Source organism: Bubalus kerabau, chromosome 1, assembly GCF_029407905.1.
Source record: "Bubalus kerabau isolate K-KA32 ecotype Philippines breed swamp buffalo chromosome 1, PCC_UOA_SB_1v2, whole genome shotgun sequence".
NCBI classification, from domain to species: Eukaryota; Metazoa; Chordata; class Mammalia; order Artiodactyla; family Bovidae; genus Bubalus; species Bubalus kerabau.
In genome coordinates, this window is record NC_073624.1 from 17,400,064 (window position 1) to 17,427,608 (window position 27,545).

General features: G+C 41.8%; 1 protein-coding gene across 1 annotated transcript in view; it reads left to right on the plus strand.

The window, feature by feature from the left end:
- Positions 1–27,545, plus strand: part of LOC129644138 (antigen WC1.1-like) — a 50,805-nt gene that overhangs the window by 15,901 nt on the left and 7,359 nt on the right. Inside the window, exons 3-12 of the mRNA XM_055569584.1 lie at positions 1,951–2,259; positions 2,348–2,665; positions 5,977–6,069; positions 6,152–6,466; positions 8,847–9,161; positions 17,427–17,741; positions 21,624–21,932; positions 22,026–22,343; positions 26,617–26,709; positions 26,783–27,097. Of these exons, the coding sequence (XP_055425559.1) occupies positions 1,951–2,259; positions 2,348–2,665; positions 5,977–6,069; positions 6,152–6,466; positions 8,847–9,161; positions 17,427–17,741; positions 21,624–21,932; positions 22,026–22,343; positions 26,617–26,709; positions 26,783–27,097 (2,700 nt within the window). The remainder of the gene's footprint in view (positions 1–1,950; positions 2,260–2,347; positions 2,666–5,976; positions 6,070–6,151; positions 6,467–8,846; positions 9,162–17,426; positions 17,742–21,623; positions 21,933–22,025; positions 22,344–26,616; positions 26,710–26,782; positions 27,098–27,545) is intronic.

A 27,545-nucleotide genomic window follows, 5' to 3' on the forward strand; every position in this document is an offset into this window, starting at 1 on the left:
CTATGTATTCTGTTCACTGTTTTTTTTCTTTTCTAACTTGATAATTTCAAATGGAATATCTTCAAGCTTACTGATTCTTTGATTATATTTGATATAGTTTCCTTGATGCTTTCCTTTAGATTTGTAATTCAATTATTGAATCCTTGGGCTCCAGAATTTCTGTTTGGTTCTTTTATGTATGTTTTCCAGTTCTTTATGAAGCTTCTCATTTTGTTCATGTATAGTTTTCCTGATTGTATTTACTTGTCTCTCTGCATTCTTTTGTAGGTCACTGAGCTTCAAAACAATGAATTTGAATTTTTTATCAAGCAGTTCATGATCTTTATTTCTTTAGGATCAGTTTGGGAGCTTTATTAGTTTCCTCTGGTGGTGTCATGTTTGCTAGATTCTTCATCATCTGGGTAGGCTTGCACTGGTGACTGTGCATTTGAAGGAGCAGACACTTCCTCCAGACTTTACAGACTGGTTTCCACAAGTAGATATTTACTGCCTTGTCCTTAAACTGATAGCACTGCCTCTGGAATCATGGACTAGCCAAGCTGGAGTTAAGTTATGTTGCTGCTCCTGGAGCTGCTTTGGGGTCTATGGTCAGTGGGTATGTAGGAAAGGCATGGATGGATGTGGTTTTCTCTGGGTTTCTGCATGGTCAGGATTGCCTCCCTACTGTGGTAGAATGGGTCTGGATAAGTCAAAGGGCTGCTTCATAATCCGTACTCAGGTCTGCAGTTGGCCCCCCTATTACCAGAGTTTCCAACAGGTTATGCCTCTTTCTGGATGTCTGGGCAGACAGGACTGCCCAGGACCATTGTGGTGCAGGGCTGGAGCAACATCATGGAGCTGATTCTGGGTCCACAGTTCTGTCTGAAGTTGGCAGGCATGTTGCTGGGGGCACCCTGTTTCTGTGGGAGAATGAGAGCAGGGGAATCTCCTTTTCTATCATCTTGATGTCAAATATGGATACAGAAAAATCACAATAATAGAATTAAAATCAGTTAAATATCACCCCTTAGCATTTTCTGTGATTCCCGTGTTGGAAGAAAAACCTGTAACAGGAACTGTTTGGCAAACTCACAGTCCTGAAACTTCCAATCAGAACTCACTCTCTCCCAAGGTCATTGACAAATCCTGGGGTTTCAGGAGAGATGGTTAGGACACACCCCCTCTTCTATGACTCTCTGAGCTTTCTTAACTCATGTTCTTTCCCACTGAAATCAGCTAAGAAATTCTTGGAATTTTTGCCATTAAAAATTATCAGAAAAATATAAAAACCATAAATGTTGATTATTTATAATGTCTATATTTCTTCTCTCAGACAACCTCCCTACTTTGGCATGCTTTCTTAGATCCTGCTTCATGATTTTCCTTACCTAAGTCACTTGAGAACTAGCTCCTGGGAAAGAAAGCTATTCAAAATAATAGCCTCACAAGTCTCAGGAAAATTTTCTAACTTTGTCTAGATGACAGATCTCTACTCTGTCATAGTCTTTGTCTTTCTGGGGTGGTTCTGTTTTTCATATGTCTGCATTCACATTTGAGTGCCAACACATTATGCAATTTCCTTGGGCTCTGTAGTCCTGGGCTCCTAAATGTAAAATTCACTTCTCCAACCAATGATAAATTACATGTTCCTGGTATTCAGCCATTTCTGATGATAGGTCTTGGGCTCTGTAGTTTCCAGGCCTGTAGATAAGGAATTCATATTTCTAACCATTCTCAGAGTATACATTGTTGGGATACAGTCATCCCAAACTGACCCTGCAAATTCTTCTGAATTTCTCTTCAGAATCTTGTTCATGAAAAGGCAATTCTGACACCAACTCTCAAATTCTCTCTCCATACCCCACTCCTGGAAAAGAAAAGCATTCACATCATTGCCTGTGTGTGTTGTTTCCATTTGTCAAGTCAGGATCAAGAACTTCATTCACTGGTTTCCTTGTTTGTTTCTCTTAGGATTTATGCGTCTAGCTGAAGGAGATGGACCCTGCTCAGGGCGAGTAGAAGTTCATTCTGGAAAAGACTGGACCCCAGTGTCTGATGGGAACTTTACATTCCCCACTGCCCAGGTCATCTGTGCAGAGCTGGGATGTGGCAAGGTTGTGTCTGTCCTGGGACATGTGCCCTTCAGAGAGTCAGGTGGCCGGGTCTGGGCTGAAGAGTTCAGGTGTAAAGGGGAGGAGCCTGAGCTCTGGTTCTGCCCCAGAGTGCCCTGTCCAGGGGGCACTTGTCACCACAGTGGAGCTGTTCAGGTTGTCTGTTCAGGTGAGATGAAGGTCAGGTTTATAACCTCTCCACTTACCTTGTTCAGGTGAGAAAATAAAACTGTTGAAACCCTGTCTTCTTCTACCAATGTACACAGAAGTCCGACTCATGACAAATGGTTCCTCTCAGTGTGAGGGGCAGGTGGAGATGAATATTTCTGGACGATGGAGAGCACTCTGTGCCTCCCACTGGAGTCTGGCCAATGCCAATGTTGTCTGTCGTCAGCTCAACTGTGGAGTCGCCATCTCCACCCCTAGAGGACCACACTTTGTGGAAGGAAGTGATCAGATCTCAACAGTCCGATTTCATTGTTCTGGGTTGGAGTCCTTCCTGTGGCGTTGTCCTGTGACTGCCCTGGGGGGTCCTGACTGTTCCCATGGCAACACGGCCTCTGTGATCTGCTCAGGTAAGAGAGGGTGAAGGGGTACCTGTATTCAGGATGCTCCTGGAGTGAAATGTCCTGTAGAGCAGAGAGTGACAGGAAACTGGCATCAAAAGTCAGATATTTCATGGTGAAATGTGGTTCATTTCATTTCATTTCTCATTGTTCATTCATTTTCCAACTCAGAGCAAGAAGTGGTAAGGGGAAATAATGTATTTTTAAATAACACTATTATTTAAATATAATCATAGAAAATAATGTAAAAGCAGTAAGTGTAGACTTCAGTCATGTACCCAGATCAGCAAAAAGAACATTCCCAGCATCACAGTCACTGTTCATTCCCCATGACTGTGTCTCCCTCCTCTTTAGCTAAAACTGCCTTCCTAACTTCTACTACCATAGAGTGTTTTATTGTTTTTTGAACTGTGTATAAAATTATGCAGTATGTTTTCTTTTGTGTATAACATTGCATCACCATTATATTTGAGATTCACTCATGATGTTGCTTATAGAAGCATTTTATTAATTTTTATTACTATAGAATATGTCTTTGAATGATCACACGACCATGAATTGATCCATTCCACAATAGATAGTAGAGATTTGAGTTGTTTCCTATTCTTGACTATTACAAAAATGATGCTACAACTTACTATGACAATGACTTTGGGTGCAAACATGTTATTTATCTTGTGTGTTTAACTTATGGTCTTTCATTTTCATTTTCTTTATGGTATGGTGTCCTTTGATGAGCCAATCTCTTAATTTTAAGAGATTGCTGCTTACTAACTTCTTCCTTTACATTTAATGCTTTTTATATTCTTTTAAAAGAACTTTGGAATGGGGAGGGAGGAGGGAGGAGGGTTCAGGATGGGGAACACATGTATACCTGTGGCGGATTCATTTTGATATTTGGCAAATCTAATACAGTTATGTAAAGTTTAAAAATAAAATAAAATTAAAAAAAAATAAAAAAAAAAAAAAAAAAAAAAAAAAAAAAAAAAAAAAAAAAAAGAACTTTGTCTACTCCAAGACCATAAAAACATTCTCCAAGAGTATCTCATAGAAGTTTAATTATTTTTCTCTTGCACAGAATTGTGCACCCCTTTTGCAACTGATATCTATGTAAGTTAAGATCAAGTTTCATATGACATCAGACTGACTCAGAATCTTTTTCTGAAAAGACTTTTCCCCACTGCAGTGCCACCTTTGTCATAAGAAGAGCATATGTCTGAGTCTTTTTTAAGACTCTCTATTCTATTCCATTGTATCATTTCTCTATCCTTGCATCAATACTCCATTTTCTTAATTATAGTAACTTTATAGTAAGTCTGGATAATTTTAATGTATAAGAGTTTCTTTATATTGTTAACTCTTCTACTTTTGTTGCTTTTTTGGTCAACTGTGTTGGTCATTCTTGTTCTTTTGTATTTTATTCCAGTTTTGGAATCAGATTTTCATTTAAAAAACATATGTATTTATTTGACGGTGTTGGGCATTAGTTGCAGTGTATGGATCTTCATTATATCTTGTGGGATCTTCTGTTATGACACATGGACTGCCCAGTTGTGAGGCTCTTGCTGAGATTCTCTGTGGCATGTGGGATCTTAGTTCTTACACTAAGGATTGAACCTGACTCCTCTGCATTGCATGGTTGATTCTCAGACACTGGCCAGGAGAGACATCCCTCAGCTTGTCATTTTTCATTAAAAAAAAGCATAAATGTATTTTGTTTGAGATTAGAGTTAATCTACACAGAAATTTGAGGTGATTGACTGATGATACTGAATCTTCCAATTCATTGGCTATATATATATATATACACACACACACATATCCCTCCATTCAGTTAGGTCTCCAACTTCTCTCAGAGGTTTTGCTCATCTTCTGCTAGGTTTTTCTCCTAGGCATTTTATGTTTTTGATGTTATAAGTATTACTTTTAGTGGAAGTGTCCTAGGAATGATTTATCTCTGACTTGTTTTTACTTTTCCTTTTTTTAAATTTTAATGTAATTTAAGACTTACAGAAAAGGTGTAAGAATAATATAAGAATCCAGAAGACCTTTAGTTGGATTTCCCAATGTTAGTATTCTGCTTTATTCTCTCCCCCCAATTGACATCTCTCTCTATCTCTGTTTCTGTCTTTCATTCTCTGTCCCCCTCCCACCACATTTCTCCATGAATATGTAAAATATTTCTGAGTTAGGTTGCAAACATGATGTCTCTTTATCCCTAAAATGCTTCAAGGGATTTCCTTATGTAATCACACTTCAGTCAAGTCATCAGACGACTCCAGCTCCAGATAACATCTAAGTGCAACCACACGAAAGTCTCTAAGACAGAACTGCCAAGTGGGATCCTTCCCAAATTATTTACCCAGGAAATCTCAAGCAAAATGAAGTATATATTTTTTTGCTTAAGTGGCTAAGTTTTATGGGAACATTTATTATATAGCAATATAACCAGGACACGCTTCCCTGGTGGCTCAGTGGTAAAGAACCCACCCGCCAAGTCAGGAAACACAAGTTCCACCCCTGGGTCTTGAAGATTCCCTGGAGAAAGAAATGGAAACCCACTGCAATATTCTTGCCTGAGAAGTCCCCTGGACAGAGGATCCTGGTAGACTACAGTCCATATGATCCTTAAAAGTATCAGACATGACTGAGTGACTAAACAACAGCAACAACAACCAGGACACTTATTACATGATCTCTTATTTAGAGACCCATGCATCTTTAAATAGAAGACTATTTGTCCTCTGATCTTCTGTTTACTGTTTCTACCTTATGCCAAGCTAATGTGTTGAAACTCTTACCCTTTATTTCTTAATAGCGGCTGTTAAGTTTTTCAGCTCTAGAATTTTTATTTGTTGTTATTTTGTCAATTTCTTTTGTCAATTAATTCTAGGAGGCTATTTAAATTCTCCATCAGATAACTCTAGCAGCTGAATAACTTTGGGAAATTCTTTCTAATGTCTGTTTCTTCCTGGTTTTCTATGAGATTTCTTTTATATGTGTATTGTTTTTAGTAACAGACATTGTAGATGAAAAAGTGGTAGAATCCCTTTGGGAAATATTTTATTTTACTTTTCCTGTTTATGGATAGATTTAGAGACAAAAGAGCTGATTTAACTTATTCTTAGTGCAATGGTTGGCTGAAACCAATTGTGGCACTGTCAGAAGCAGAACCCTCCCTAGAGAAGGTGAGCCCTAAGATTATGATAACCTTACTGTTACATTGTTTATTTCAGACTTCATCACTAGGTCATTATTTAGCTTAATTCAATTTCCTGTTCTTCAATCCACCAACCCTCTGATCATTGCTGTTTCTACAGGAAACCAGACGCAGGTGCTGCCCCAGTGCAACGACTCCGTGTCTGAACCAGTAGGCTCTGTAGCCTCAAAAGAGAGTGTCCCCTACTGCTCAGGTGAGAGTCCCACAGAACAGAAGAACCTTTTCCCCGCCCCCGCCACCGTCAACGCCCCAATGTCCCATTTCTCTCTCCTCAGATAGCAGACAGCTCCGCCTGGTGGACGGGGGTGGTCCCTGCGCTGGGAGAGTGGAGATCCTTGACCAGGGTTCCTGGGGCACCATCTGTGATGACGGCTGGGACCTGGTCGATGCCCGCGTGGTGTGCAGGCAGTTGGGGTGTGGAGAAGCCCTCAATGCCATGGGGTCTGCTCACTTTGGGGCGGGATCAGGACCCATCTGGCTGAACAACTTGAACTGCACAGGAAATGAGTCTCACGTGTGGAAGTGCCCTTCCCGGGGCTGGGGGCGGCACGACTGCAGACACAAGCAGGACGCGGGGGTCATCTGCTCAGGTTCGCGCTCCACACTGTCCACAGTTTGGGGGAGGGGTGGGGCCCTGGAGGATGGGGGTCTGAGCCCTGAGGGAGAGATGCTGAAAGGACCAGAGAAGAAAGCTTCCTCCCATGGATCCGGTCTTTCCAGCAGACATAAAGACTAGGTGCTTTCATGTCCTCCTGTAGCAGCGGACCTTCTAGTCCTTTCTTCTCAGCAGAGTTTCCTGGCAGAGCCATTTCTTAGAATTTCCAGTTGAAAGTAGGATTCACCTTGCCTTACATGTGGGAAGAAAATCTTAAGTCCATGGTACTAGTTTGTTTGCTTCTGTAATAAATTACCACACAGTGGTTTAAAACAACATATATTTATTGCCTTAGAGTTCTGTAGGTCGATGTTCAACAGGATCTCCCTCTTGGAATTAAGATTTCAGCAGGGCCACATCACTTCTGAGGCTTTGGTGGAGAATCCCGTTTTTTATATCAAGTTTTTTTTTCAAACGATTTGCATTCCTTGGCTCATAGACCCCCTTCATCCATTATCAGACCAGCAATGCTGCACATCTATAACCATTATCCAGAGTCATACCTCCCTGGAGTCAGAGCCAAGAAAGAGTGCTTCTATTGGTTTGGCCAAAAGGTTCCTTCTTTTTTTCCTATAAGATGGTCTAGTAACACTTAGTTGTCTTTCACTTCGTTTGAAACAATTTTGTTAGATTGTTTTGTGGCAGCTATCATATCAACATGCATCTTTAAAAAAAAAATCAGAATTGGTGAATTTTTGAGTAGCCATTTTAATATTGAAAACAGAAGGGAAAAAAGCAACATTTTCAGCATATCATGCTTTATTATTTCAAGAAATGTTAGAAACACAGCTGAAATGCGAAACAAATTTGTAGAGTGTATGGAAGTGTGGTGACTGATCACATTCATCAAAAGTGATTTATGAAGTTTTGTGTTGGAGATTTCTCACTGAACAGTACTGCACAGTAGGGTAGACCAGTTGAAGTTGATAGCAATCTAATTGAGATATTATTTGAAGACAATCAATGTTAAACCATGCAAGAGATAGACAACATACTCAAAATATCCAAATCAAGCATTGAAAGTCATTTGTACCAGCTTGGTTATATTAATTGCTTTGATGTTTGAGTTTCACATAAGTGAAAAAAAACCTTCATGGCAGTATTTCTGCATGAGATTCCCTACTTAAACATAATGAAAACGTTTTGCTTTTAAAAAAAATTGTGATGGGTGATGAAAAGTGGATACTGCACAATAATTTGGAATGGAAGAGATTGTGGCACAAGTAAAATGAACCACCACAAACCACACCAAAGGCCAGTCTTCTTCCAAAGAAGGTGATGTTGTGTATGTGGTGGTATTGGAAAGGAGTCCTCTATTAAGAGAGTACCTTCCAGAAAACCGAAATGTAATTCTAACAAGTACTGTTCCCCATTAGACCAACTGAAAGCAGCACTTAATGAAAAACATTCAGAATTAATCCAACAAAAATGCATAATCTTCCATCAGGATAATACAAGATCACATACGTCTTTGTAGGCCAGACAAAAACTGCCATAGTTTGGCTAGTTCTGATTCATCAGCTGTATTTACCAGACATTGCAGTTTCAGCTTTCCATTCATTTAGATCTTTACAAAATTCTCTTAATGGAAAAAATTTAAATTCCCTGGAAGACTATAAAACACACTTGGAATAGTTCTTTGCTTGGAAAGATAAAAGTTTTGGGAAGAGGGAATTATGAAGTTGCCTGAAAACAGTAGACGGTAGTGGAACAAAATGATGAATATGCTGTTCAATAAAGTTCTTGGTGAACATAAAAAATGCCTTTTATTTTGACTTAAAAACCAAAGGAACTTTCTGGCCAACCCAACAAGAATGTGATTAGACTAGGTTCACATAGTTAATCCACAATATTCCAATTGTGGGTTAATTAATCTCACCATCCCAAGATTCTTAACCTTAATCACATCTGTGAGATCCCTTTTGCCAGGTAAAGTAACATATTCATTGTTCCAGGGATTTGGATGAGACATCTGAGGGTTCATTATTCTGCCACCTCCCCAATATCATATCACATCCCTTTCACACTGTCTTAGAGGTTTTGTCAGGAAGCAGAATTCAGCTCCCCTCCCTACAGGTGCCCAGGTTGCTCTTCTTCTCTGTTCATATTCACTACATCATGGTGGTAGAAATGTTTAAAAATATAGACACAAATGGACAAGGTCAGGTAAAAGGGAGACAACTTTCAGTCTTATCACTTAATGGGTATCTCCTCAGCTGGTTCAGGGATGAATGGCCACTATTTCTGGGAGAGACGAAAACCAAGAGCACTGAGTGAAGTTTTCACCAGTCCTGATTCCTTCCTTTTGAACTTAGAGTTCCTGGCCCTCAGAATGGTGAGCGAGGATCAGCAGTGTGCTGGGTGGCTGGAAGTTTTCTACAATGGGACCTGGGGCAGTGTCTGCCGAAGCCCCATGGAAGACATCACTGTGTCCATCATCTGCAGTCAGCTTGGCTGTGGGGACAGTGGAAGACTCAACTCTTCTGTTGCTCTTAGAGAAGGTTCTAGACCCCGGTGGGTAGATGGAATCCGGTGTCGGAACACAGATACTTCTCTCTGGCAGTGTCCTTCTGACCATTGGAATTATACTTCATGCTCTCCAAAGGAGGAAGCCTACATCTCATGTGCAGGTGAATTACTGTCTGTTTCTGTGTCTGTCTTAAACCCATAGAATGATAATAGTGAGATTTTATATTTTCATATTTAAGTAATTAATTTAACATGGGTCCACAAAATGAAGCTAAGACCAGTAGAGTTAATCACTCAATGGTGTCCAACTCCTTGCAACTCATTGGACTGAAGCTTGCCAGGCTTCCCTGTCCATCACCAACTTCCAAAGCCTACTCAAACTCATGTCCATCGTGTCAGAGATGCCATCCAGTCATCTCATCCTCTGTCATCCCCTTCTCTTCCAGCCTTCAAGCTTTCCCAGTATCAGGGTTTTTTCTAATGAATCAGTTCTTCACATCAGGTAGCCAAAGTATTTGATTTTCAGCTTCACATCATTCCTTCCAATGAATATTCAGAACTCATTTCCTTTAGGATGGACAGGTTGGATGGTTGGATCTTCTTGCTATTCAAGCGACTCTCAAGAGTCTTCTCCAACAGCACAGTTTAGAAGCATCAATTCTTCGGTACTCAGCTTTCTTACATTCCAACTCTCACATCCATACATGAATACTGGGAAAACCATAGCTTTGACTAGATGGACTTCTGTTGGTAAAGTAATGTCTCTGCTTTTTAATATGCTGTCTAGGTTGGTCATAGCTTTTCTTGCAAGGAGCAAGCATCTTTTAGCGTCATGGCTGCAGTCACCATCTGCAGTGATTTTGGAGCCTCCCAAAATAAAGTCAGCCACTGTTTCCACTGTTTCCCCATCTATTTGCCATGAAGTGATGGGACCAGATGCCATGATCTTAGTTTTCTGAATGCTGAGTTTTAAGCCAACTTTTTCACTCTCTTCTTTCACTTTCAAGAGGCTCTTTAGTTCATCTTTGCTTTCTGCCATAAGGGTGGTGTCGTCTGTGTATCTGAGGTTATTGATACTTTCCTGGCAATCTTGATTCCAGCTTGTGCTTCTTCCTGCCTGGCATTTCACATTATATATTCTGCATATAAGTTAAATAAGCAGGATGACAATATACAGCCTTGACGTACTCTTTCCCTATTTGGAACCAGTCTGTTGTTCCATGTCCAATTCTAACTGTTGCTTCTTCACCTGCATACAGATTTCTCAGGAGGCAGGTCAGGTGGTATGGTATTCCCATCTCTTTAAGAATTTCCCACAATTTGTTGTGATCCACATAGTCAAAGGCTTTGGCATAGTCAATAAAACAGAAACAGATGTTTGTCTGGAACTCTCTTGCTTTTTCTATGATCCAATGGATGCTGAAAATTTGATCTCTGATTCCTCTGCCTTTTTTAAATCCAGCTTGAACATCTGGAAGTTCATTATTCATGTACCTTTCAAGCCTGGATTTAAAAATTTTGTGCATTACTTTGCTAGGGTGTGAGATGAGTGAAATTGTAGTTTGAACATTCTTTGGCATTGCCTTTCTTTGGGATTGGAATGTTGACTGATCTTTTCCAGTCCTTTGGCCACTGCTGAGTTTTCCAAATTTGCTGGCATATTGAGTGAAGCACTTTCACAACATCATCTTTCAGGATTTGAAATAGCTCAAGTGGAATTTCATCACCTCCACTAGCTTTTTTCATAGTGATGCTTCCTAAGGCCCACTTCACACTCCAGGATGTCTGGTTCTAGGTGAGTGATCACACCATCGTGGTTTTCTGGGTCATGAATGTCTTTTTCATATAGTTCTTCTGTGTATTCTTGCCACCTCTTCTTAATATCCTCTGCTTCTGTTAGGTCCAGTGCTTTCTCTTGGCAGATGGTCGACACTGAAATCAGATTGATAATATTCTTTGCAGCCAAAGATGGAGAAGCTCTATACAGTCAGCAAAAACAAGACCGGGAGCTGACTGTGGCTCAGATCATGAACTCCTTATTGCCAAATTCAGACTGAAATTGAAGAAAGTGGAGAAAACCACTAGACCATTCAGGTATGATCTAAATCAAATCCCTTATGACTATACAGTTGAAGTAAGAAATAGATTTAAGGGACTAGATGTGAAAGACAGAGTGCCTGATGAACTATGGACAGTGTTTGTGACATTGTACAGGAGACAGAAATCAAAACCATCCCCAAGAAAAAGAAATGCAAAAAATCAAAATGGCTGTCTGGGGAGGCTTTACAAATAGCTGTGAAAAGAACAGAAGTGAAAAGTAAAGAAGAAAAGGAAAGATACACCCATTTCATTGCAGAGTTCCAAAGAATAGCAAGGAGAGATAAGAAAGCCTTCCTCAGTGATCAATGCAAAGAAATAGAGGAAAACAACAGAATGGGAAAAACTAGAGATCTCTTCAAGAAAATTAGAGATACCAGGGAAACATTTCATGCAAAGATGGGCTCAAAAAAGGACAGAAATGGTAGGGACCTAACAGAAGCAGAAGATATTAAGAAGAGGTGGCAAGAGTACACAGAAGAACTGTACAAAAAAGATCTTCATGACCCAGATAATCACCATGGTGGGATCACTCACCTTGAGCCAGACATCTTAGAATGTGAAGTCAAGTGGGCCTTAGGAAGCATCACTATGAACAAAGCTAGTGGAGGTGATGGAATTCCAGTTGAGCTATTTCAAATCCTAAAAGATGATTCTGTTAAAATGCTGCACTTAGTATGTAAGCAAATTTGGAAAACTCAGCAGTGGCCACAGGACTTGAAAAGGTCAGTTTTCATTCCAATCCCAAAGAAAGGCAATGCCAAAGAATGCTGAAGCTACCACACAATTACACTTATCTCACACACTAGTAAAGTAATGCTTAAAATTCTCCAAGCCAGGCTTCTGCAATACAGGAACTGTGAACTTCCAAATGTTCCAGCTGGATTTAGAAAAGGCAGGGGAACCAGAGATCAAATTGCCAACACCCGCTGGATCATTGAAAAAGCAAGAGAGTTCCAGGAAAACATCTATTTCTGCTTTATTGACTATGCCAAAGCCTTTGACTGTGTGGATCACAATAAACTGTGGAAAATTCTGAAAGAGATGGGAATACCAGACCACCTGACCTGCCTCTTGAGAAATCTATATGCAGGTGAAGAAGCAACAGTTAGAACTGGACATGGAACAACAGACTGGTTCCAAATAGGAAAAGGAGTACATCAAGGCTGTATATTGTCATCCTGCTTATTTAACTTATATGCAGAGTACATCATGAGAAATGCCAGGCTGGAAGAAACACAAGCTGGAATCAAGATTGCCGGGAGAAATATCAATAACCTCAGATATGCAGATGACACCGCCCTTATGGCAGAAAGTTAAGAGGAACTAAAAAGCCTCTTGATGAAAGTGAAAGAGGAGGGTGAAAAAGTTGGCTTGAAGCTCAACATTCAGAAAACGAAGATCATGGCATCCGGTCCCATCACTTCATGGGAAATAGATGGGGAAACAGTGGAAACAGTGGCTGACTTCATTTTGGGGGGCTCCAAAATCACTGCAGATGGTGACTGCAGCCATGAAATTAAAAGACGCTTACTCCTTGGAAGGAAAGTTATGACTAACCTAGACAGCATATTAAAAAGCAGAGACATTACTTTGCCAACAAATGTCTAGTCAAGGCTATGGTTTTTCCAGTGGTCATGTATGGATGTGAGAGTTGGACTATAAAGAGAGCTGAGCACTGAAGAATTGATGCTTTTGAACTGTGCTGTTGGAGCAGACTCTTGAGAGTCCCTTGGACTGCAAGGAGATCCAAGCAGTCCATCCTAAAGGAGATCAGTCCTGGGTATTCACTGGTAGGACTGATGTTGAAGCTGAAACTCCAATACTTTGGCCACCTGATGTGAAGAGCTGATTCATTTGAAAAGACCCTGATGCTGAAAGATTGAGGGCAGGAGGAGAAGGGGATGATAGAGGATGAGATGTTTGGATGGCTTCACCTACTCAATGAACATGGGTTTGGGTGAACTCCGGGAGTTGGTGATGGACAGAGAGGCCTGGCATGCTGCAATTCATGGATTGCAAAGAGTCATACATGACTGAGTGACTGAACTGACTGACTATTAGTTCCATACCATTTCTGTCTTTTATTGTGTTCATCTTTGCATGTAATATTCCCTTAGTGTCTCTATTTTCTTGAAGAAATCTCTAGTCTTTCCCATTATATTGTTTTCCTCTATTTCTTTGCACTGATCACGAGGAAGACTTTCTTATCTCTCCTTGCTATTATTTGGAACTCTTCATTCAAATAGGTATATCTTTCCTTTTCTCCTTTGCTTTTCATTTCTCTTCTTTTCACAGCTATTTGTAAGGCCTCCTCAGACAGTCATTTTGCTTTTTTGCATTCCTTTTTCTTGGGGATGGTCTTGATCATTGCTTCCTGTACAATATCACAAACTTCCATCCATAGTTCTTCAGGCACTCTGTCTATCAGATCTAATCCCTTGAATCTGTTTGTCACTTCTACTTTATAATCATAAGGGATTTGATTTAGATCATACCTGAATTGTCTAGTCATTTTCCCTACTGGGACTGAGCCAGAACTGTGTCCGAGTGTCTCCTGTGGAGGTGCAGGTCAGCAGTGCCCTGCTGCAGTGGCTCTGGGTGCAGCAGACCTGGGTATGGCATAAGCCCTCTTGGAGAAGGTCACCATTACCCTACCATAGAACCACCAGAAATTACACAGGGCTGGGGAAACAGACTCTTAGAGGGGACAAACAAAACCTGTGTGCACCAGGACCCAGGAGAAAGGAGCAGTGACCCCACAAGAGACTGATTCAGACATGCCCATGAGTGTCCAGGAGTCTTCAGCAGAGGCATGGGTCAGTGGTGGCCTGCTTCAAGGTCAGAGGCACTGAGTGCAGCAGTGGGTGCAGGGACCTTTTGTAGGAGGTCACCATTATCTTCATTACCTCCACCATAGTTTGGCCTCAGGTGAAGTAACAGGAAGGAAACAGCCCCACCCATCAACAGCAAATTGGATGAAAGATTTACTGAACATGGCCCCACCCATCAGAACAAGACCCAATTTCCCCCTCAGTCAGTCTCTCCCATCAGGAAGCTTCCACAAGCCTCTTATCCCTATCCATCAGAGGGCGGACAGGATGAAAACTACAATCAAAGAAAACTAACCAAACCAATCACATGGACCAGAGCCTTGTCTTGCTCTATGAAACTATGAGCTATGCTGTGTAGGGCCACCCAAGATTAACAGGTCATGGTGGAGAGTTCTGACAAAACGTGGTCCACTGGAGAAGGGAATGGCAAACCACTTCAGTATTCTTGCCTTGTGAACCCCATGAACAGTATGAAAAGGCAAAAAGGTATGATACTGAAAGATGAACTCCCCAGGTTTGTAGGTGCCCAATATGCTACTGGAGAAGTGTGAAGAAATAACTCCAGAAAGAATGAAGAGACAAAGCCAAAAGAAAACAACACCCAGTTGTGATGTGATGGGGGATGGAAGTAAAGTTCAATGCTGTAAAGAGCAATATTGCTTAGGAACCTGGAATGTTAGGTCCATGAATCAAGGCAAATTGGAAATGGTCAAACAGGAGATGGCAAGAGTGAACATCGACGTTTTAGGAATCAGTGAACTAAAATGAACTGGAATGGGTGAATTTAACTCAGAAGTTAAGATGGAACTTTAATTCACATGTTCCAACACTATTTTTAAAAATTTGCAGTTGACATATAATTCACATAACAGTATTAGTTGCAGGTGTACAACATAAGGTTTATGTATTTGTACATATTGGAAAATGTTGACTATCCTAACGATGGTATAGTTACCACCTTTTCAATGTTTATTTTTGACTGTGCTGTATCTTCCTTTGGAGAAGGCAATGACACCCCACTCCAGTATTCTTGCCTAGAAAATCCCATGGACGGAGGAGCCTGGTAGGCTACAGTCCATGGGATCGCTAAGAGTCGGACACGACTGAGCGACTTCACTTTCACTTTTCACTTTCATGCATTGGAGAAGGAAATGGCAACCCACTCCAGTGTTCTTGCCTGGAGAATCCCAGGGACGGGGGAGCCTGGTGTGCTGCCATCTATGGGGTCACACAGAGTCGGACACGACTGAAGTGACTTAGCATAGCATAGCATACATCTTCCTTGCTGCACACAGTCTTTCTCTAGTTGTGCTGTGCAGGCTTCTCTTGTGGTGGAACACGGGCTCCAGGGTACGAGGGCTTCAGTAGATGGTGCACACAGGCTCAGTAGTTCTGGATCAAGGGCTCCAGAGCACAGGCTTAGTAATTGTGGCACACAGTATTAGTTGCCCTGTGGCACGTGGGATCTTCTTGGGCCAGAAATCAAAGCAGTGTCCCCTGCATTGCAAGGTGGATTCTTAATCACTGGACCACGAAGGAAGCCTTTACTTTTTTCTTGTGATGAGAACTTGTAAGGTGTACTTTGTTACCAACTTTCTAATATAAGATACAGTATTAACCCAGGTGATGCTAGTGGTAAAGAATCCCCTTCAATGCAGGAGACATAAGAGACCTGGGTTCCCTTCCTGGGTTTTGTAGATCCCCTGGAGGAGGAAATGACAACCCTACTCCAGTATTCTTGCCTGGGAAATCCCATGGATAGAGAAGCCTCTCAAGCTATGGTCCCTGGGTCACAAACAGATGGACAACTCTTTTCCATTTCATGGACTGTAGCCTGCCAGGCTCTTCTATCCATGAGATTTCCCAGGCAAGAATACTGGAGTGAGTTGCTATTTCCTTCTCCAGGGGATCTTCCTGACCCAGGGGTCAAACCTGCATCTACTGCATTTCTAGCAGATTCCTTACCACTGAGCCACTGGGGAAACCCAACAATGCTTACCTAATAGCAATGCTGTGTGGTAAGTTAAATTTATTTTTAATATGCACTATTTATTATCACAAAACATTACCTTTAATTTATATTTGCTTTACTATTAATATCTCACTGATTAGCATGAAGCTAAAGGACTCCTATTTCATGAATTTTATTCATCTACACATTCATTCAATAAATACTTATTAAGCAACTATCATGGTGTTTAGAAAAGGTTCTCCATATACGTACTAGTTGAATCTTGTTGAATGAGTGCATACAATATGTAGGCACTCTCTTAATAGAATCACAGGGTAAATAAGATATGCAAAGTCCTTCCTCTAGTGAAACTTTAATTCAGGTAGGGTTGTGTGTGTGTGTGTGTGTATACATTTGTAGATGTCTGTATGTCTGTTTTTATATTTGTTATTAGATTCAGGCAGTGAAAAACCAGTAAATATTTAAAATTATTTTAGAAGACTTTATGATAGCTTTCATTACCATTTTTATTTTTCTCTAGAATGTTTAAAATTTTTATTTTTTATTTATCAATCAGTTCAGTCACTAAGTCATGTCTGACTCTTTGGGACCCCATGGACTGCAGCATGCCAGGCTTCCCTGTCCATCACTAACTCCCAGAGCTTGCTCAAACTCATATCCATTGAGTCGGTGATACCATCCAACCATCTCATCCTCTGTCGTCCCCTTTTCTTCCTGCATTCAATCTTTCCCAGCATCAGGGTCTTTTCCAATGAGTCAGTTCTTCCCATCAGGTGGTCAAAGTATTGGAGTTTCAGCTTCAGCATCAGTCTTTCCAATAAATATTCAGGACTGATTTCCTTTACGATTGACTGGATCTCCTTGCAGTCCAAGGGACTCTCAAGAGTCTTCTCCAACACCACAGTTCAAAAGCATCAATTCTTCGGTGCTCAGCTTTGTTTATAGTCCATATCTCACATCCATACATGACTACTGGAAAAACCATAACTTTGACTAGACAGACCTTTGTCTGGCTTCCTTGGTGGCTCAGTGTTAAAGGATCTACCTGCCCATACAGGAGATGCCTGGTTGATCGATGGGCTGGGAAGATCCCCTGGAGAAAGAAATGGCAACTTACTCCAGTATTCTTGCCTGGGAAATCCCATGGACAGAGAAGCCTGGCAGACTACTGTCCATACAGTCACAAGAGAGTTGGAAACGACTTGGTGACTCAAAAACAACAATGCAGAACTCAACAAATCAGAAGGTTAATACCAATAGGACTTGGGTAACATCATCTGTCTCACACTACTCAGTAGAGTAATATTTCCTATTTTTGCCCATTTTCAACCTTATTATTCTCATTGCTGCTATAAGATACCAGACCCAGGTGCTTGCCAGAGTGCAAAAACTCCATGTCTCAACCAGCAGGCTCTGCAGCCTCAAAGGAGACTCAAGACCAGAAGACTCTTCTCATCTCACCACCCCATCCCAGGCCCCTACGCCCCTGTCAACCCCCCATTCTCTCATTTCTCTCTCCTTAGGCAGCAGACAGCTCCGCCTGGTGGACGGGGGCGGTCCCTGTGCCGGGAGAGTGGAGGTCCTTGACCAGGGCTCCTGGGGCACCATCTGTGATGACGGCTGGGACCTGGACGATGCCCGCGTGGTGTGCAGGCAGCTGGGCTGTGGAGAAGCCCTCAATGCCTTGCAATTTGCTGAATTTGGTCAGGGATCAGGGCCCATCTGGCTGGATGAACTGAACTGTGGAGGAAAGGAGTCCCACGTGTGGAGGTGCCCTTCCCAGGGCTGGGGGCAGCACGACTGTGGGCATGCAGAGGATGCTGGGGTCATCTGCTCAGGTACGGTCAGTGCATTGTTCATGGGCTGAGAAGGTAGAAAGTTCCAAGAAAGTTGGTGTCTGATCACCTGGCGATAGAAGATGACTGAGTTAGAGAGGTCTAAGACATCTACCCATCCTCCCTGAGGGCACATTTATCTCTGAGTGATGGGCTTCACTACTTTCCTCTTGTCTGTCTCTGATATTTCTTCTCCAGTGATCTTACCTGACAGAGTTTACTCTATTATTTCCAATTATAACTGATCCTCATAATTTTTTATATAATTTTTGGAAGAGTGAAATACTTGCAAATCACCACTCACAGACCCCTTTGCACAGTGAGCCCATAGGAGGGAGGGACAAGAATGAGGGTGCACCTCCCTGGGTGGAGTTGTTTCTGTAGTTACCCTATGACACACTATTTTGCACTAGGGCAGTAGGAGTGGAGGCACAGGGGATATCATTAAACAAATCAGAAAGCAATTTATGGATTTATGCCAAATTTCAAGTCTCCTTTACAAATTTAAATGTAAATATTCATAGCCATTTGGCTGGTAGGACCAGAGAACTGTCCTGAGTTCTGGTGAAATGAATTTCTCTGGTGAAATGCTCTGAGTCATAGCTTCTCCTTCCATTGTTATTAGAAAAGATTCTTTATCCATGTTTTCTTTTAAAACATCTGCATAAACCAAACTTTGAAAGAACACTTGGCCATGTACTGACACATCAAAGGTGGAGGTAATGAAATATTGATTCTGTGTTTTATAGTAAGAGATTATATAGTTTACACCTGATGATTTCAGTGATATAAGAGAATTGCACTTGGGAGTTTATTTGATAGGAATAGAAGTAAGGGGACAAGCTGGAAGAGAGTTATCATAGCTTGGAGGGATGGAAGGGCAATGGGAGCTGACAAAGGCACCTGTGAGGTACTCTGAGCAGCACTGAGGGTCCAGGTGTGGTGTGGAGGATGCTACGTGTGCCTAAGGACACAGGATGTCTGTACAGCAAGAGACCAGACAAGGATAAATATGACCACAATTTCATTTTGCCTTTGTTGCAGTTGATTCATACAAATAAATGGCCCTCTGGAAGGGGAGATTCCCTTTCTTTGATTATCCAAGTCTCTCATAAACATTTTGGAGGGCTTTAAATTGTCTACTTGTTTTTCTCCTGCACTTCTAAAAAGATAAGGGCATTGTTTTATTGTGATTTACTTCCCAACATCGGTCAAAATTCATGAATATAACAGACTCTAAAAAGGTGCTTGTATTTGTAATAAACCACATGAAAATAGATTCTCAATATTGCCTTCAAATAACATCCTCCTACTTAAATATCAGACCTCTGTGGAGGATTCAGATATGACTCCCTTGTAGCCTCTCCTCTCTCTCCATTTCATTTCCCAATCAGAGGGTCTATTACTGGGCCTCTAGGGACCCACTCTCCTTGGCCTTTGCTTCACCTTGATGGAAAGGTCACACTGATCCCCTCTGGCTTTCACAGGGGAATGGGCAGCCCAAGGGTCCAGGGCAGGTCTGGTCTTCCAGGAAGATATTGATCTTTGTGGATCTCTGAGAGGCCATATCCCTCACCCAACAAGGATATTTCCTACACCTCAGGCCACACAGTTCTCTGTTCCAGTCAAACCAGTAGGAGTCCAGAGTGATGAGTGAAGAGCCAGAGGGTCCAGGGTCAGGTGGGGCTGAAGGTCAGAGGGCTGAGAGTTAGTCTGGAGGCAGATGCATCACAGCTACAAGGAGAAGAGAGGAGGCCACCTTGGTCAGAGGGAGAGAAATAAGGATGTGATCTACATGAACAATGTTGAAAATCCACCTGGTCCTTCATGCTCTCGTGGTTCCCTGCATAAAATCCAGCCCCAAAGCTATAACAGTGAGGTAGTTTTTGGGACAAAAGGCCCTAAGCAGAAGCTGAGGTCCAGAAAATCAGGGTTCTCCCAGGCTCAGGCATATGTGCAGAGAGAATCCTTTCCTGACAACCTGGCCCCTCAGGTCCCTCCTATGGCTCAGGTTGATGTCTCTTTTGCAAATGGACTAAGCCTGGAAAATGGGGGCCAAAAAGTGTTTCAGCACTATTTATTGAGCAGTCTATCTTCTCTAGTGATATAAAGTATCACCTTCTTCAAATACTAAATTTCTGTGCGTGTATGTCTTTGTGTCTGTTAGATATTTATATTTTGCCCCATTCTCTCTATTGTTATATAAGAACATGGTTGGTTTTATTATTTTTAATAACTTAGCCCCTCACATCATCCTAGTTCATAAATTTTCTTGCAATGTTCACACACTTACTTTTCCATTTGAAAGCAAATATAAAGTAAAAAAGAAATAATAATAATTTGTCTTGGGAGACTATCCTGATGTGTATAAGACTTTGTTCTGAATATATTTGAGTGTCTAACATGTGTCAGGCTATCTACAATAACATGTAAGCAATATTTGTTCTTTCTAAATTAATAATCTGGTGGGATTAATACAGAAACTAACAAGGTGTTGAGTAAAAATTATTTAATTAGAAAGAGTAGCCTGTGACCGAACTCCCCATCAGACCAGTTTGATCTCTTTCAGTTTTATACTCCATCCACTCCCAGTTTAACCTACCACACACCCCACCCACACTCCACTCCTACAGATGTTCTTCCCTTTCAGAGTCTCCTTTCCATCCATTTGTAGCTTTTAAGATTGTTCTCTTGTCTGCAGTGGGTAAAATGGGAAAGGGTAGCAGGGTTGGGTGGCCAGATGGGAGGAGCACAGTCGATAAAATCTGTCAAAAACTTGGACAAATATTTTCCTCAAGTCTGTCTATCTTTCATCCATATTGAGGTTTTTGCATTTGGGAATCTCTAAATTACAAATGGCTTGTTTGCTCTCTGCTCTCTTTCTCTCCCTCTCCTTTTTTTTACTGCATGCTAGCCATTTCTCAAGAATCCAAATAAGAAAGGAATACGCAGTTAGCATATATGTAGGATTAAAACACATTAAATTATCATCATTTCTTAGTATTTGCTAAGATTCCCATGTCTTACATCCCCATGTCTAGTAGAAAGTAATAAAACTCAGCTGATTTGCATACTCCCACTGAAAACTCATTCTCTCCCTTGATAAATCCTAGTCTTTCAAGAAAGATGGCTAGGACCAGCCCGTCCCTCTTCTATGACTCTCTGAACTTTCTTAATATTCAAACTCATCTATGGACAACTTTTCACAATCAAGTCACCTAAGAAATTCTGGGAATCTTTCACCATCAAGAATTATGAGAAATACATGTGAAATCATAATAGACTTGTTATAATATACAAAAATCATAATAGACTTATAGACTTGGTATGATGTCTATCTTTCCTCCCGTGAGCCATAAGTCTGTCTACAGTCTAGCCTGAATTAACAAATATCCCGCTATGAGGTTCCCTGTCTTCAGTGACTTGATTATTGGCTCCTGAGAGAAAACTGAAAACTGGCCAGAATTCTAGCTCCAGAAATCTCAGATGGCCTTCTAACCTTGTCTGGCTCTTAGTCCTCTAAACTACTGAATTGCATAAACCTACTTCACTCTTGATTAGTTCAGCTCTGTGCTCAAGTCTGATGCCTGCTGCAGTGCAGTTTCCTTGGGTCTTGTTGTTTCCAGGCCCCTAGATGAGGAATTCTCATCCTAATCAACCTCAAAATATACATTCTTACTGACTTCAAATTTTTCTGGCTTTCTTTTCATAAACTTGCTCATGAAAATACTAATACAATTCTGACACTGTCAAATTCTCTCTTCATTCCCCACTCCTAGAGATGAAATGCTTTCACATCCTTGCCTATGATGTGCTGTTTCCAATGCCAAGCAAGGACTATGAACACTCACAGGGTTTGTTGCTGCTGTTGATTGTTCCCCTTAGGATTTGTGCGTCTGGCTGGAGGAGAAGGATCCTGCTCAGGGCGAGTAGAAGTGCATTCTGGAGAAGACTGGACCCCAGTGTCTGATGGAAACTTCACACTTCCTACTGCCCAGGTCATCTGTGCAGAGCTGGAATGTGGCAAGGCTGTGTCTGTCCTGGGACACATGCCTTTCAAGGAGTCTGATGGCCAGGTCTGGGCTGAAGAGTTCAGGTGTGAGGGGGAGGAGCCTAAGCTTTGGTCCTGCCCCAGAGTGCCCTGTCCAGGGGGCACGTGTCACCACAGTGGAGTTGCTCAGGTTGTCTGTTCAGGTGAGATGTAGGTCGGGACTTAACCTCCTTGCACACTCTGTTCAGGTTTTTTAAAAAATGAGACTTTGCTGACATCCTGTCTTCTTCTACCAGTGTATGCAGAAGCTCGGCTCATGACAAATGGCTCCTCTCAGTGTGAGGGGCAGGTGGAGATGAACATTTCTGGACAATGGAGAGTGCTCTGTGCCTCCCACTGGAGTCTGGCCAATGCCAATGTTGTCTGTCGTCAGCTTGGCTGTGGAGTTGCCATCTCCACCCCTAGAGCACCACGCTTTGTAGAAGGAGGAGATCAGATCTCAACAGTCCGATTTCACTGCTTGGGGGCTGAGTCCTTCTTATGGATGTGCCCTGTGACTGCCCTGGGTGGTTCTGACTGTTCCCATGGCAACACAGCCTATGTGATCTGCTCAGGTAAGAGAGGGGGGAAGGGCTGCTGGTACTCGTGGAGTGAGATGTCCCAAAGAGCAGAAAGTGAGGGAAACCTGACTTCAAAAATCAGATATTTCATGGTGAAATATACTTCTTCTCATTGTTCATTCATTTTTCAGGTCAGGGCAAGAAGTGTGAAGGGGAATAATATATTTTTAAGCAGCATTATTATTTACAAATAATCATAGAAAACAATGTACCAGCAATAAGTGTAGACCTCAGTCATGATCCCCAACCCAGATAGGCCAAGAGAACATTCCCGGCACTACAGAGTCACTGTTGCCTCCCAGTAACTCTGTCCTGTGTCCTCTCCAGTGAAAACAGTTTAACTTCTACTACCATAGAATATTCACTGGAAGGACTGATGCTGAAGCTGAAGTTCCAGTATTTCGGTCATCTGATGTGAACAGATGACTCGTTGGGAAAGTCTCTGAAGCTGGGAAAGATTGAGGGCAGAAGGAGAAGAGGGTGTCAGAGGATGAGATGGCTGGATGGCATTACTGATGCAATGAACATGAACTTGGACAAACTCCAGGAGATGATGAGGGACAGGGAGGCCTGGCATGCTGCAGTCCATGCGGTTGCAAAGGTTGGGCATGACTGGGCAGTTGGACAACAACAATAACAACAACCATAGGATATTTTATTGATTTTTGAACTTTATATAAAATCATGCAGTATGTTTCTTGTGTGTCTGACTTCTTTGACTCAACATTATGTTTGGGATTCACTCATGATGTTATTTATAGCAGCTGACTATTCATTTTTACTACTGTAGAGTAGTTCTTTGAATGATTACATGACAATATACTGATCCATTTGACTGATGGTAGAGATTTGAATTGTTTTCTGTCCTTGACTATTACAAATATGATGCCACAACTTACCATGGCAATGACTTTGGGTGAAAATCTATGCTATTTATTTAATCCTTGGTCTTTTATTTTCATTTTCTTAATGGTACCATGTCCTTAGATGAGCGAAGTTCTTAATCTTAAGGAAATATAACTTACTAGTTTTTCCTGGTATATTTAGTACTTCTTATATCCTTTTGAAAAGAACTTTGCTGACTCCAAGATGATAAAAACATTCTTCAATAGTATCTTATAGAAGTTTACTTTTCTCTTGCATATAATTAGATATTCCTTCTGAGATTGATATCTATATAAGATAAGGGTCAAATTTCATACTGACATCTAATTGACTCAGAATCTTTTTCTGAAAAGATTTTTGTCTCCACTGTGTGCCACCTTTGCCATAAGGAGAAGGGCATGTGTGTCTAAGCCTTTTTTTAGACTCTCTGTTCTATTCCATTGTATCATTTGTCTATCCTTGTGCAAACACTATATTTTCTTAATTATTGTAATTTTAGAGTAAGTTTGGGTAATTTTAATTCACAAGAGTTCAGTTCAGTTCAGTTCAGTCAAGTCGCTCAGTCGTGTCCGACTCTTTGCAATCCCATGAATCACAGCACGCCAAGCCTCCCTGTCCGTCACCAACTCCTGGAGTTTACTCAGACTTATGTCCATCGAGTTGGTGATGCCATCCTGCCATCTCATCCTGTCATCCCCTTCTCCTCCTGCCCCCAATACCTCCCAGAATCAGAGTCTTTTCCAATGAGTCAACTCTTTGCATGAGGTGGCCAAAGTACTGGAGTTTCAGCTTTAGCATCATTCCTTCCAAAGAACACCCAGGACTGATCTCCTTTAGATTGGACTGGTTGAATCTCCTTGCAGTCCAAGGGACTCTCAAGAGTCTTCTCCAACACCACAGTTCAAAAGCATCAATTCTTCGGTGCTCAGCCTTCTTCACAGTCCAACTCTCACATCCATACATGACTACTGGAAAAACCATAGCCTTGACTAGATGAACCTTTGTTGGCAAAGTAATGTCTCCACTTTTGAATATGCTACCTAGGTTAGTCATAACTTTCCTTCCAAGGAGTAAGCGTCTTTTAATTTCATGGGGGCAGTCACCATCTGCAGTGATTTTGGAGCCCCCAAAAATAAATTCTGACACTGTTTCCACTGTTTCCCCATCTATTTCCCATGAAGTGATGGGACCAGATGCCATGATCTTCATTTTCTGAATGTTGAACTTTAAGCCAACTTTTTCACTCTCCTCTTTCGCCTTCATCCAGAGGCTTTTTAGTTCCTCTTCACTTTCTGCCATAAGGGTGGTGTCATCTGCATATCTGAGGTTATTGATATTTCTCCTGACAATCTTGATTCCAGCTTATGCTTCTTCCAGCCCAGCGTTTCTCATGATGTACTCTGCATATAAGTTAAATAAGAGTTACTTTATATTAACTAACTATGCTGTTTTTCTTGCCAACTGTGTTGGTCATTCTTGGCCTTTTACATTTAAAAACATTTTTTGAAATTAGTTTGTTATTTTTTACCAAAAGAAACTTCATAAATGTATTTTGATTGAGATTATATTTAATCTACCAGAAATTTGAGGATGATTGACTTTGAGAAGTTTGAGCATCCCAATTCATTGACATGACATATCCCTCCCTTCAGTTAGGTCTATCAGAGGTTTTGCCCGTATTTTACTAGATTTTCTCCTAGGTGTTTCACTTTTTTGAAATTATTTGTATTTCTTTTAGTGAAAGTATCCTAGGAATTAATTCTTTCTGACTTATTTTCACCTTTTAATTTTTTTATTTTGACCTAATTTGAGACCTGAAAGTTGCAAAAATAATATAAAAATTCCAAATGACGTTTACCTGGATCTCCCAATATTAGTATTTTGCTGTAATCTTCCTCTCTCTCTCTGTCCCCCTCCTGCCCCATTTCTCCATAAATATGTAAAGTCTTTCTGAATTAGGTTGCAGTCATGATGTCCTTTTATCCCTAAAATAATTCAAGAAATTTCCTTATTAACCAAAGTGCAGTCAAGTCCTCAGCTGACTTCAACCCCAGATGACATCTAAATGCAACTACATGAAAAATCCCAAGACACAACTGCCAAGTTGAGTCTATCTCAAATTACTGACCCAGGAAGGCTTAAGAAAATGAAGAGTGTGGGTACACACACACACACACACACACACACACACGTATATATATATATATCTATTGCTTCAGAAGCTGTTTTTATAATTTGTTATACAGCAGTGTAATCGGGACACTTACTATGTGGCCTGCCTTTCTAAATAGAGATCTATTTGTCCTATGACCTTCCACTTTATTGATTCTCCCTTATGCTGAGATAATGTGCTGATATGCTCATTCTTTAGTTCTTAATTTCAACTAGTAAGTTTTTCAGCTCTAGAATTTTTATTTGTTTTTGTTGTTATCATTATTTGTTTTTTTCCATCAGGGTGCACATTTTGTCAGTTAATTCCATGGGCACCTTAATCAAGGCTCTTTAAATTCTCTGTCAAGTAACTCTAGTAGCTGAGTATCCTGGGGAATTGTTTCTAATGTCTACATTTCCTCTTGGTTTCTCATGAGATCTATTTTCAATAAATATTTTTTAAAATACAGACACTGTAGATGACAAATTGTAGAAATACTTCAGAAAGTGTTTTATTTTGCTTCTTCTATTTAGGGATAGATTTAGGGACAGATAGATTTAGGGCTTCCCTGGTGGCTCAGAGGTTAAAGCGTCTGCCTGCAACGTGGGAGACCTGGGTTTGATCCCTGGGTCTGGAAGATCCCCTGGAGAAGGAAATGGCAACCCACTCCAGTATTCTTGCCTGGAGAATCCCATGGACGGAGGAGCCTGGTGGGCTACAGTCCACGGGGTCGCAAAGAGTAGGACACGACTGAGTGACTTCACTTTCACTTTAGGGACAGAACTTATTTAACTCATTCTTAGTGCTTGAGACAAAAATTGTGGCACTGTCAGAAGCAGAACTCTTCATAGCAGAGGTGAACACTACAGTTATGAAAAATTTATGGCTATGTTAACCTGGGTTTCCCCAAAGGCTCAGTGGTAAAGAATCTGCTGGCCAATGCAGGAAATACAGGAGATGACATTTTGATTCCTGGTTGGGGAAGATCCCCTGCAGGAGGAAACGTCAACCCATCCCAGTATTCTTGCCTCAAGAATTCCATGGACAGAGGAGCCTGGTGTACTACAGTCCATGGTGTCAAAAAGAGTTGGAAACTACTGAGCAACTAAACAACTGCAAAAACTGCTATGTTACATTTTTCTTCTCAGACCCCACTGCTTGTCATTATTTAGTTTAATTCAGTTTCCTGTTTTTCAATCACCAACACCTTGATCATTGCTGTTTCTTCAGGAAACCAGACCCAGGCGCTGCCCCAGTGCAATGACTCCCTGTCAGAACCAGTAGGCTCTGCAGCCTCAGAGGAGAGCACCCTCTACTGCTCAGGTGAGGGTCCCACAGAACAGAAGACCCTTTACAACCCCGTCACCGTCCGATTGTACCATTTTTCTCTCCTCAGACAGCAGACAGCTCCGCCTGGTGGAAGGGGGCGGTCACTGCGCCGGGAGAGTGGAGATCTTTGACCAGGGCTCCTGGGGCACCATCTGTGATGACGGCTGGGACCTGGACGATGCCCGCGTGGTGTGCAGGCAGCTGGGCTGTGGACAAGCCCTCAATGCCACGAGGTTTGCTCACTTTGGGGCGGGATCAGGGCCCATCTGGCTGGACGACCTGAACTGCACAGGAAATGAGTCCCATGTGTGGAGGTGCCCTTCCCGAGGCTGGGGGCGGCATGACTGCAGACACAAGGAGGACGCGGGGGTCATCTGCTCAGGTGCGTGCTGCACAGTGTCCACAGTTTGGGGGAGGGGTGGGGCCCTGGAGGACAGGGGTTTGAGCCCTGAGGGAGAGATGCTGAAAGGACCAGAGTAGGAGGCTTCCTCCCATGGAGCCTGTCTTTCCAGCAGACGTGAAGATGAGGTGCTTTCACTTCCTCCTGCATCAGCTGAGATTCTGGTTCTTTCTTCTCACCAGTGTTTCCTGGCAGAGCCATTTCTTACAGTTAACACTTGAAAGCAGGGCTCATTCTGCAGTTACCTGTGGTAGTAACATCTTGAAATCCTGGGCTTCCCAAGTTGCCCTAGTTGTAAAGAACCTGCCTGCCAATGCAGGGCATGTAAGAGATGTGGGTTCAGTCCCTGGGTTAGGAAGATCCCCTGGAGGAGGGGATAACAACCCATTCCATTATTCTCGCCTGAGAATCCCATGGACAGAGGAGCCTG